At 30.4% G+C, this 13,288-nt stretch overlaps 1 protein-coding gene across 2 annotated transcripts in view; it reads left to right on the top strand.

The window, feature by feature from the left end:
- LOC108757134 overlaps positions 1–13,288 on the top strand; it is a 63,310-nt gene that overhangs the window by 39,935 nt on the left and 10,087 nt on the right. For both annotated transcript variants that reach the window (XM_018501534.1, XM_018501533.1), the window contains exon 2: positions 5,339–6,018. In XM_018501534.1, coding sequence (XP_018357036.1) covers positions 5,796–6,018 — 223 coding nt within the window. In that variant the 5' untranslated portion in view covers positions 5,339–5,795. The remainder of the gene's footprint in view (positions 1–5,338; positions 6,019–13,288) is intronic.

Genomic DNA, 13,288 nt, shown 5'->3' with positions numbered 1-13,288 from the left:
TCCGTGCGAAACAGGTTTCTTTTTCCAATCTAGAAGGTCTGCAATTAATCCGACGAACAGGTATATCATTGTACAATCTGAACGATGCGTACGTTTCGTAGTCGAAAAAATAAATTTTGTTATATGACAACAATATAATGAATATATGAAATAGCTTGGAATATGCAATAATTAATTTCTTTGTATTTTCCTCTTCTGTCACTATTCTGAGAAGAAAAAATGAATTCCTGTTGGTTATATTTGCCTATCAAATTAGCCAATAAATTCACGCATGTTCTTAGAAATCCAAGCTGAACGACGCAGTTTAGCTTTTTAATTAATTACTGTCAATTTTTAATCGATTGCTGATAATTTTTTATTTAAAAAATTATTTTACTAGCAATTCTGTTACTTCATCTTATTAAAAATGAAGATACATATTGAATATATCTATGTATTAAATATATAAATTGATTGAAAACAATATGATTTATTTTGACTGAAAAAAACAATGATTTATTTTATTTTTCTTTTTTACGTTTCTAAAGAAGTTTTATCGTAAGTAAATTAGGCAAAAACAATAGTTCGATAAATAACTGATTATTCACAAATGTGATGTCAGCAAATGTTACATAAATATTATTATATAGACATAATTAGACAGATTTATAAAAAAATTACATTTAAACCATTTTGCATAAAAACGAGCGATTTCATTCGCGTGTCAGTGGAATATTCCATTAGTTCATTTTTTATCTTATCAATCTGTAGCTATTTATTAAAGCTAGTTATTTATTAAAAAAAATTAATTAATAACACGTTACACGTGTACGAAATTTCATTAAAGTCATTAATATGTATCATTAATATTTGGATTTTTATAACGTCTCTATATAAATGACAATGAATTTAATGATCATGTATGAATTGTGATAATTAAAAGTAATTAAAAAAGTAAAGTAAACAAATTGTCATGATTATATATAACAGATTATATATAACGATTATATATAATAGATTATCTTTATTAAATATCTTAATATATCGCATGAAACTAACTTCTAACTAATCTTCTAAACTATATGTAATATAAACATCTCTTTATATTATTATATATTTTTATAATTTTACAAAGTTTAATTAATTTAAAGAATTAGTAGTTTTGATCTGCAGAATTAGAGTGATGTAATTTATATTGTATTTTTTCTTTAATTTAAACAAATTTGTATTTTTATCATTATTACAAAATATCATGTAGAAATACATTATCATTTATCTTCGTGCGTAAATTAAATTTGGAATTTAAGTTCGACTTTTATAAGATCGTAATATTTCATTGTAACACCATCTTGACATCGTATTGCAGGCACGCCTTGACCGAACGACCTCAAGTTGTTTGCGTGATTCTAATTAATGCATGACACATCGAGGTTAAATATCCGCGCGGGTTAAACGTCTTCGTTCGCGGATCATACCGGGGATCGTGCGAGGAAGCGAGATCGGTCACAATTATCGGCGTATTGCAATTTTTTACCCGACAAAATTATAGAACCGCACGCCAAGATGCACGTACGCGATTCACGCAAAACACCGGGCAAGACAGACAAACCGCAGGTGTGGCGACCAATGTCAGTCTTGACGTAACGCAACTTGATCTGCACGGCGACAATGAGTCCATGCAATGTGAATTGGACAGTTTTATGCACCGTCTGCTTTGCGTCGAGCGCATGAGAGCTTTCAGTTACGCGATGACAACGACAGACGGTCAATAAATCTCTGATGATTTATTTCCAGTATATTACACTTGTTCTCCGTCAGGGCAGTCATCGTGTCTATTCGCTTCTTACGCAGATGCAAATCAGCTGACTATTTTTAATATAGACTTAGTCTCGGAGGCCTCGAAGAATTGTGTTACACGCGAATGTATAATGTTTATCTGCAGAGTTATATGTAGATTTTTCCGAAATTGCAAATTTTTATAACCTACCAGGCGTAAAAACGCAGTGACCGAAATTAACCTGTTTTTATCTCTGCATTGTGGACTATATTTTTAAGCCAGATTTTAAAAGATACACTGAAAAAAAGGGGCTATATCAACATTATTTTAATTGGAAATTATTTTATTAATTTAATAACAACTATTAATGAAACAAAACATTATACTATTGTTTTAATAAAATTTTATTTGTTTCATTAATACTATTATTTTGAATTAACAAGATTATTTTTAATTAAAACAATACTATTGCATAACATCATTTTTTTTAGTGTAACAATGTTATATACCTAACTTAAAAGAAGTCTTACATATTTAAAATCTACAATTATGAATTCTTAGTCATGCTATATATATTTGCTAATTTACGTCTCTAATAAAACTTACGCAATCGTTAAATAAAAAACATCAATATAATATATTATAGGACTGTATATGTGATAACACAAACTATAGAAATCAAAGCCTTAAACGGTCTAATTGGATCTTAATGCTTGTATGATTCTTTTATGAATTTATATACTATGTATATAGTTCTTAAAAACGCGCGCCAAAATGATTTTTCGGTCTTGAAACGCTAACTCTACTAAATTACCGCAGTAATATCACGAATTAAATTGACTAGCAATTTAATAAATTTTTGATGCTTATTCGCATCTTCGATCTTAATAATGATAAATGACATATTAAAATCTGTAAATAATTATATTATTAAAAAATTAATATGTTTTTACATTATTGCAGTAATTATACATATGTACTTAATATAAGTATGTTTTTTTAAGTGTTCAAATTGTATGTTTTTAAAATGGAGGTTTTTTATCATCAAATAATGACTGTCGTGATAATTTCGCGTATTTTCATGTTTTAATATGAAAAAAGTGGTTTGTATAAAATCTGCATATATTGGAGGAAGACCTTTCATAAAAATAATCTTATAAAATATTTATTTTAAATTCAACATTGACTTCAAAATGTTCCTTGCGAGCGTATTTAAAAATTCATATTTTTTAATTGCAAAGTTCTGCATGGGAAAAAAAATCGTACGGCGCATTGTGTGCTTCACGCACACAGGTCATTAATTTTCTCGCTTAGATTCGAAGTTAGCGATAGTACTACTAAATGAACAAACAGACAAATGCGATAATTATTTATTTATTCCGTATATGATTACGTAATTAATTGATGGATATAGGATGTATCTCAAGGTTTATTATGTTATTACATAATAAATTGGAGGAATAATTTTGCAATTCTTCTACTGATAATTTTTTGAAAAAATTCTTTTTATATTTTTTTAACATTATTATTTGTATATCTGCCAACATTTATTTTGTGTATAATTAAGAGAGAGCTTCCTACGCAGTCGATGAATTACGAAAACGCTGTCGTAACTTTTTATCTTCCACATTATTTTGCAAGAAATTATGCAGCAAGTCCCACGTTTAAACAACAAGAATTCACCTGTCGCTGCATTATAACTATACCGATTATACTAGACGATTATCCACGCTGGTCGCACATGTTTCAATTATGAAAAATATTCGTAAACAACATAGCAGCGCCGCGTAATACGGGATATTTAGCAAATGATGATAGACAGTTTTAGGACTAGAGAAACGCATGAGAAGAAGCGAAAAATATTAATTCGAATCCGGAAATATTTTTCCCGAGTCCTTTTCGCAATGTTGAGACGACTAACCGCTGTACTCCAGCACAGTGCGCAAAATAATTCTTCAGAGAAACAGAAAACTGAAATTTGTAATTTTATTGATTTTTTAATATTCATTCTAATGATCAATAATGAAAAAATACAGAATTCAGTGAAATACTTTTCTATATAATTATTACTTATTACTTAATTTAATATACTCTCTAAAAGTGAATTAGTAACTTCAGTGCCACACTTACAACTAATGTAATCATTAGCGAATACTTTTTAGTATAATAATACACTGACTCACTTTAAGAGATTAGGATTTTCTACAAGTCAATCTATAGAAAATCATGTGAAAGTGAATTAGTGTACTATTACTGTTTTGAAAAACAGTAAACACATTCGCTGATACATCATTTATAAGTACCACCGAAATCAGTAAATACTAATCATCATATCAGTAATATACTAATTTACTTTTAGAGAGCATGTTAATTCATTAAATAATTAATATTAATCGTCGCGATAAAACATGGAATTTATTACAACAGATTCATTAAACAGGGATTTTAGCGAAGATCGAGAAATCTCGCGGCAGACCGCAAGATTTCCGGTGAAAACCGTAATTTCCGGTGAGATAAATTGACCGGACGAACGCGCGCGTACTCTCGTACATTACGATCTTAAAACAAGCACGAGGTACAACAGCCTTGTACTAAAAATCCACCAAACCGTTTTAAGTTTGCCTCTCGTCCTCGTTTAAATTCTTATCAATGCACGTTCTACATGCGAGCTCGTTACGTTTCGCGAAAACTAATATTTCAACGTTGGTGCAGTTTCCACAAGAAAGGCAATCTCGTTCTTGTTAATATCGATCATTATGCGCTTGAACGTTACGTGATGAAAGGGAAAAAACTGATTTAATATCGACCATAGCAACGTCTTATTATTGATAATTATCTAATAATTATACGTTCTTTTCAGAATTGTGCGGGGGAGAGGGGCTTAAATATTATCTTATATTTTTTACAGAGACGATAAAAGCTTTATGTGACTAAATCATGATCACTTTCGTACGTATTTGGAACACTGCACTCGTTATCAGTTCCATTACTTTCTCCCACATGTGTATTTTTATAAGTAGTACTTTCTACTTTGAATGTAACTTTCTTAAGATACTAGAAACGTTAAAAGAAAATTGAAAATTCAATCGTAACCAATTGATTGTGACCAATTTCTAATTCCTGCAGACAATCTACATGTAAAAACAAGTTTTTATTACTTTAATTACTCCTGCACCCGAGTATTTTATTTATATATACACTCTGATATATATTTTCCTGCCACTTTGTCTTTTTTCCGATCGAATATTAAGAGAAAACGCATGAGAGAAAGTTTCTTAGTTAATATCTATTTGGGCGCAACCTCAATCAAAAACTTTCTCGAAAATTGAGCTTTGACAGCTCAGTTTAAAAAAACTTATTACGTTCAAAGGATGCCGAGCCAATAAATCTCGATCGATCCAAGCGTTTCCGCAATTTATTTCGCGCATCTTCGATCGAGGATCCGTTATACCGGGGGGAAAAAAAAAAAAAATGTATTTTACCAACGTATGTAAGTCACACCGTTTTTATTTCGTGGAGCCGATAACCGGTCGGCCCCTTGGAAATTGACCTTTACGTCAACGATTTTTCGTTTTGTTTCAGAAACATATCGTGAGCTTCGCCGGCGGGCAGGAGGAACGCGGAAGGAAAGGAAATGACACGCGGGGTCGTACGAGAGAACGAAACCGCGATCTTTCCACGCGCGCGCAAATAACGATCGAGGAGAGGTACAGCCTTGGAAGCGGCGAACGACAGTTTCTGACGATCGATCGACAGTCGCTTACATAGCTTAACGCCGACGATTTATACGAGTCTCGCAATCCCTCTCGATCACCGACACCAACCGCGATCGCAAGACGGTTTCTTTTTATTCGACAGGAAGGGAAAGAAGTCAATCCGTCAATCGTATATCTCGTCCCCTCGAATAAAACACGAAGCACGACGAAGTGGCGGCACAATGTAGCACGGTGACCTCGACCGAAAAGTGTGGACTTTCTTACGTGAACTAGAAACCAGTGCAAAAGTTCAAGGAATTATTCGCAAAGACACAAACGCGAGGATGAAGACGATGGGCGATGTCGTCGCGGATCCCATCGACGAGAACGATGGCACGGTGCAGCCTTCCAGTGCGAGTAAGGAGTTCGGTCAGAGGACTCTGAGATCCTTGAAGAGAGGACTGGGTCGGCTCTGGAGGAGGCACAGAGGCAACGCGTCGATTACTGAATACGATCCCTCCTATAAAGTCGCGTATCTTGGAAATGTGCTGACCGGATGGGCCAAGGGTGAGTGAAAATCGAAACAGAATTTGTTAAATGATCGCTAGAGATTAGAACTTTATAAATAAGAAAAAGAGGGAATATCTTATTGTTTTATTGTATATTGTTTTACGGTATATTCTGAAAGTTTACATTGTGATATTTTCAAAATCGACTTTGTAAAAATTAAAATTGACATTAATGTTTTATTATTGTTGGATTAGTAGAATAGCAATAAACTAAAAGATTAAACTCTGTTTCATATACAAAAAAAATAGTTTTTGCTGCAGCAAAATTCTGCAAATTTAGCTAAATACAGATCTGAACATGAATCTGTTGAACTATTAAAATAATTATGTAGGACGCTCAGTTCGCTGGTTATATACTAGAATGCCAAATTTTTTGCTTATTAGGTTTGAATTTCCTATATAATTATGTTGAAAGTTCAATCAAATTATTTTTAAATTTGCATTTATAGCTAAGTTTTTAGATAACTAAAAAAAACATTTTCTCCATGTATGAAATAAAGCTTAATTTTTTACCTTATTGTTGTTCCACTCATATTGTTGTTCAACATTAATAAAATATTAATTTTAATTTAAAAAATTAATTTTGAGAATATCATAATGTAAATTTTTGGAATACATCTAGCTAAATTTTTAGATATTTTTAGTAAAATCGCTCTTTCCATTTATGGATGATTGAAGGATAACTGACTAATGTATCTGGTATTGTATTGATCCGGAATATTTGTAGATAATTCACAAAAATAAAAAGAAGAAAAATTTCTCATATTATGACTGGATTGATAAAAAATTGCAGGTAAATTAATATTACTATTTTATAATATATTATAATATATTTATAGAGATATTGAAGTCACTTGATAGATTTACCAATATGTCGTTTTAACATCATATGAATTAGTCAGTAATTTGATGGGATAAATGTATGCCCGAAGTAATCAATTTTTACGCATGTTACATTATCGCCAAAGGCAAACACATTACGCATAATTAATTGAACTGTAAATGCACAAAAAATATCACAAAAGCAGTTATATTAAATTGAACCCATTATCATTTATGATAAATAATACGTTAATGAATAAACCATCCCCTCATTAATCCCAACATCGTCGCACGATTAATTAAGTTATATATTTTCTCAGATTTATTATTCAAGTAGTTATATTGAGAGCCGGATCATAGAATATATCTTAAAGTTTATTTGTTCGTGAATGTTTATGTAGATCGGAAGCCGCATTATTTGCAAAAATAACATCGATATTTTATCAATAATCGACAGATTCGCCGACATTTCGCTTTCATTTCAATCGAGTTGTTCCGGGCGATGAAAAAATTGGGCCGGTACTTAATTCATATCATCGGTAATTACGCGTTCAGATCAGCGGCAATTAAGACATAGATAGATACACGTCGCGTACGTGCGCGCTATATTCTCGATCGTGCAGCCTTGGCACATGAATAACCAACCGGAAGTGCGCGATACCTCTTACAAGCGATACATCAGCAAGCAGCAAGGTCATAACTAATTCTGTATTGATATCATCGTGAATCTCATCTCCTTCTCGTCATTTTGTTAAGGGGGCATAGGTATCTAGATGCAAAAACAAAGCTTAATTTTGTGAATTTTTTGTAGAAAAACGAAAAGAGATGTAGAAGTTGAGTTTATTTCATTGTAAAGGTGTATTTTTCTCCCTTTGTCACTTAAATTTTGTTAAAAAGTAATTAAAAATAGCGACGTTATTCTTGTGAAGCTCGTTCTAAAAAAACATGGTGTGCGGTGATCACAGAATTCATCTGAAAGCAAAGTGACACAAGCTTTATAAAATTAAAACATAAATATCTGGTTATTTGACATTTTTCGAAATATTGCATTGAGCAAAATGCCAGCTAGTCAAAATCAAATATCGATTTTTCACTAAAAATTTTGTTCGCTTTTTGATTGCGAAAAAAATATACTAACATAAAAAAAATAAAATTATAGTATATAAAAATATATATTCTTACTTACAATTAGTATTTAAAATTATAATAATTTGAATCACAGTAAGAATCGTAGTACAGTCATAGTAAAATTATAGTAATTTGAATCGTTTTTATGATAATTTCAACCATTTTTATAGTTATAATAACTATAATTATAGTCATTTTAGGTTGTCAATTATACATATGATTACTCTTATTATTATTATAGCAGTAATAATCATAATTATTATAATATATAAGTATAGTTACCAACATTTTTCTCTCAGTGTACTACGAACTCATACATTAAAAGTTTTACACTTCCGGTGAATCTATTTATACTTTAGAGAGAAAGCCACTTCTTTATACTTAAAAAAATCCTGTTTTAGATATATAAGCCCGTTTGTTTAAATTTTACTCGCTCGATGCGTTTGACTATTATTTTGTGTAACTTTTCCATTTTTCGATTTATAACTTTACAGAAATATTCTTAAAAAATCAAGCTTTGTTGTTGAAAAAATATTAAAAAATGCTTGTGCCTTTTTAAATCGCCCTCTCGGAGAATTTTTCTTTCGACCAGGAGATTTCTTTTCGAAGCGACGCAAACAAAATTTAACAATCAATTAATTCTTGAACTTAGAGATTTTTTTTACTAGACAAATGGGCTTATATATCTGAAACAGGATCTTTTAAAGTATAAAGAAAGGTCTTCCTCATTTCTATTGTATTCATCAAGATTTCGAGCAGCAAAGAATTTGTTTTATGGCTCTGCAGTAGATGATTCAATGTAAAAACTTTTAATGCATATTTTCGTAGTACACTGAGAGAAAAATGTTTGGTAACTATAATTATATGGTTACAATAATTATTACTGCTCTATAATAATAATAATTCTTTAATTTAGAGTTGAACTGTTATTGACGAATGACGAAAAAAAAGATAATTAATCTTTGATTAGTAATTAAAAGAAATGTAATGTATAGAAAAGTGAAAGTAGTATTTTTGCTGCTTGAATTTGTTTAAAAAATAAATAATACTTTATTATTTATTTCTCAGAAAATCTTAAAACTTTATTTATAACTTTGTTTACAATTTCTTATAGAAGAAATGCAACTCAACAAAAATTAGCGTCCGGTTATTCAATCTTGAAACTTGAGAGAATCACACGCTCGTATAAATATAAATTCATCACTAAACACTCTTGCTGGAAACCGGCTCCAAGTTCATTAAAAAAATTGTACTGATGAGAAAGTGCGACTTTTGAAAACGCGATTCTCCCATATCAACGAAAGACGACACGTTCCTTTTATTATGTATCTTCCTTCCGTTTTATTCTATTTAGTGAAAAGAAATGTACTAAATCTTACATATTTCTTTAAATAATAGTAAATAAATATTTATTTGCAGTAAATAAATATTTATTTGAATAATCTTAAGTAAAGATTTACTAAATGTAAACATATATTAATGTGATACAAAAACCATTGATATGACTTTTATTTTTAACTATTATTTTTTATTAAATAAATAAATATTTACTGAGGAAGAAAAATGATAGTTAAATCAAATTAATATTTTTTGTACCACGTAAATATGTATTTAAATTTCATAAATATTTACTTGGAACTACTCAAATAAATATTTATTAAAATTTAGTATATTCTTTTCAATTTATTATCGCGAAACGAGACTTTCCGGGTTTTGATCTCCTGAACAATCGTCTAAACGCGATTGCATGAAATACGATAGTGATAACACGCAGATAGCATCTGAATAAAATTGCATTCTGACACTGGTAGCGGTCGCAGCGCAAGGTAAAAAAAAAAGTAGAAGGAATTATGTGGTGCAATGACCGGACACATCAGGCGTTCACGACACGGGGCCGACCGGACTTTCTCTGCATATCTTTGCCGCCGACTGGATTGGCCTTAATCGTCATCGGTCGATCGCCATTATTACGGTTTGCGTTAACGCCTATTCGACGATTAATTAATTCGTGACTGTCCCTCGAGGTATCCGGTATGCTAGATATCGCCGTCCGAGACATGTGTGTGAATGGCGTACTTTGCGACCCATATTGGCGAGTGCATTTAAATTATAATCAGAATCGGTCGGTCACATTTTGCGCTAAGCGTAAGAAATTGAAAGAAGTAAGATGGACGTGCGTAGCTGATTAAACATTTTAATAATACGAACTCGCTACTTTACTCGCTAAAAAAAAATACATGAATATGTTGCTGACACAAATATGATAAAAGAAAGTTACACTTACTCATATCTAAACCCGAAGAGTTAAGACAGTTTTAAGATTTTCAAATTTATACGCTTTTTACACCTTCATTTTTCATTTTTTAATTTTAAAGTCGTATATTTTAAAGTCGGAGATTTTTATTTATCGATAAAATTTCCACCGGTAGAATCTTTTTTTAAAATAGGATATACATGACAAATATGATGACGACAATTTTATTTTCCTTCAAATAGTGGTGTGAACACGAATTATAAATAGCCTTCGATTCTTTATCACGACAGGTTTAACCGACATGTTTGTATTTTTGATCATGGCGTGCTGATACATACATATACGTGAGAGTCTAAAGCAAAATACGGAGTTTCCGATCGAGAATAACTTAACCACACCGACGTGACGAACGTCATACTTGTGTATGTATCATCTGTATGTACTTCCTTTCAATAACATACCGTCTATAGGATTAATTTCATTACTTTTCAAAAATTATTTCTCCTGTTATTATAAGGCGGCGCCCTTATCGGATTACATTGATTAACGTTGCAACGAGTCGCGACGAGCGAAATCGGTATAATAACAGGGCACATGCAGTTTGTTGTTGTTTATGTTTTATATGTGATATAAAATATATAGGCTTTCGAGATCTGAATCGAAAAAAGGAAATATATTATATTGTTTTTAGAATCGCCTGCAAAAACTACATTTGACCAATAATCGAGATTGTTAATTTACTGTTAAATTTTTAAATGTATAATCAAAATTTACTGTTGTAAAATTCATTTATTATGATTATTACATTTATCTTGAAACAGATATTTAAATATTTTAAAATAATTCTAAATGTTTTATTAAAGCATCAATAATAATTTTAAAATTAGCTTAAGTTTAAAATCCAGAAAAGATACACGATAACCTCGTAGATTAATTACTAATGTTTAAAAAATTTTTGTCATTTTATAGAGTGTCGTTTTTATATCAAGCGTGCACATATATATTTATACTTGTGATTTAACTTATGAGGGTTATCGACATGGCTATGCACCGAGGTCACGATTCAAGAAATAAAATTTATAAAAAAGCTCCGTATATACGTCGCTACCGGTCCGTCATCGAATTCGCCCTGCTATTTCCAGTTTTGCTCAAACTTGTTCTCGTCGACCTTCGCGTCACCTTCCAGAAGAATAAAAGAAATAAAGAATCATTTTTGTACTCCGTGCGTTTTTAGTTTATATAGAAAAGAGCAAATTGAGAAAATATGTTGCATGCGACAATTATTTCTCTTTATTAGTATAAGATATTTGTTCGTTAAAAAAACCATATCCGAATTTTTCATGAAATATTTTGTTACGCACGGAGCTATTAATGAATATTGTGGATATTTTTTTGAGAATTTTTTCAAGTTTACGTCATTTATTTATGGACTAGTTAAAAGACAGAGCTGAAAAATGCTTCACATTTTTGGTTTTTATCTAAACTTTTTAAAATCTCATATTTACATTATAATTTATTAAAAATTTAGAAAAAAAACCGATTTATATAATATGATTTTACATATAATAGAAAAATATATGTACATATACATTAAGAAAAAATATCCTAAATTGATATAAATATTTATTTGAATACTGCCAACTAAACATTTATTATAAACATTTACTTAAACATTAATAAAAAGAAGTTATTATTGAATTAAAGTAATGTTTTTTGTACCATATATATATATATATATATATATATATTTATTTATTTATATTTAATAAATATTTAGTTGGCACTATTCAAATAAATATTTAAATCGAAGATATTTTTTTCTCAGTGTGTATACACACACACACACACGCGCGCGCGCGCTGTAAAAGACGTATAAGAATCTTTATTATTTGATTTTTCTCTGATTATTATCTCGTTAAAATATTGTAATTAATAATAAATTATTTACATAACCCTCACATTATGTTTTTAAAACAAACGTTACATAATTATGAAACTGTATAAATTTTCTTGATAATGCTAGATGAAAAAAGAAAATATTTATGATTGGAGCGACATTATGATGGGAGCGGCAGATTGATATTCAAATCATTAATATTTTAATTTTAAATAAAAACGATGCAAGGAATTTCATATTAAAATCGATAGATCGCTAGTCGTTTTCTAGTTTATGCGAAAACATAATTATACGAAATTGCTCTCGCGAATACGAAATGTGAATATATTCTTCTTGATTTCTTTTTTTATAACTTTATGATTTGCGCGACATTGAAAATCGCGCTTATAACTCCATTTACTCTTAAATGCTTTAGATTCAATCATGATGTTGGAAAGTAATGAAGAAGCAGGCTATTTATAATCGGTTCTTATACCATTTGTATTTGAGAAAATCTTTAGTCTTAAATGTCGTAACCAATCACAAAGCCTTATATTAGCATCTTAAAGCATTACTTGAGACGATTTTGAAATATAAGAACTGACTACGAGTACCAGTCTTAGAATATTCCATTGCCGATAAATTACGCAACCGTGCGTGTCTGATAAACTGCAAATTATACCAGGAAAGCGCGAAACTGGCAGTTGTGTTTTTTTTCACTGACGATTATATTAGATACTAGAAACTTTAAGACATGTTTCGCTTTTCATTAATTACCCACTTGTTCATTTCTGTGAAGACAGCAACCCATTTTCGGAATCATGGTATAATGTGAGTACAGATGAGAAAATTAAGTTTTTCTTTTTTCTCCCGATATTTTGCTACATATTTTCTCAGGAGTTCTGATTAACTCCTTCTAGAATCACGTATCTCGTATGAATGCGTTAAGTATTGTCTAAATGCATAAGTAAAGTTGCATGAAATAATAATTTGATTTTCCTGAAACTGATAAAAGGAGACATTAACTCGTTGTTAGCAACGAAATTCTAGGAGAATAATTCATGTAAAATATACGTTATTAAAGAATACGAAGAATACATCCTCGCTAGTATGTAATACAATTGATAATAGAGCAATTTTCTTGTTAGCTCTGATATTTCACATGAACTGTGTATATATATATATATA

This window comes from Trachymyrmex septentrionalis, unplaced genomic scaffold (genome assembly GCF_001594115.1).
Source record: "Trachymyrmex septentrionalis isolate Tsep2-gDNA-1 unplaced genomic scaffold, Tsep1.0 scaffold132, whole genome shotgun sequence".
Taxonomy (NCBI): Eukaryota; Metazoa; Arthropoda; class Insecta; order Hymenoptera; family Formicidae; genus Trachymyrmex; species Trachymyrmex septentrionalis.
This window is presented reverse-complemented; position numbering and strand designations above follow the sequence as displayed.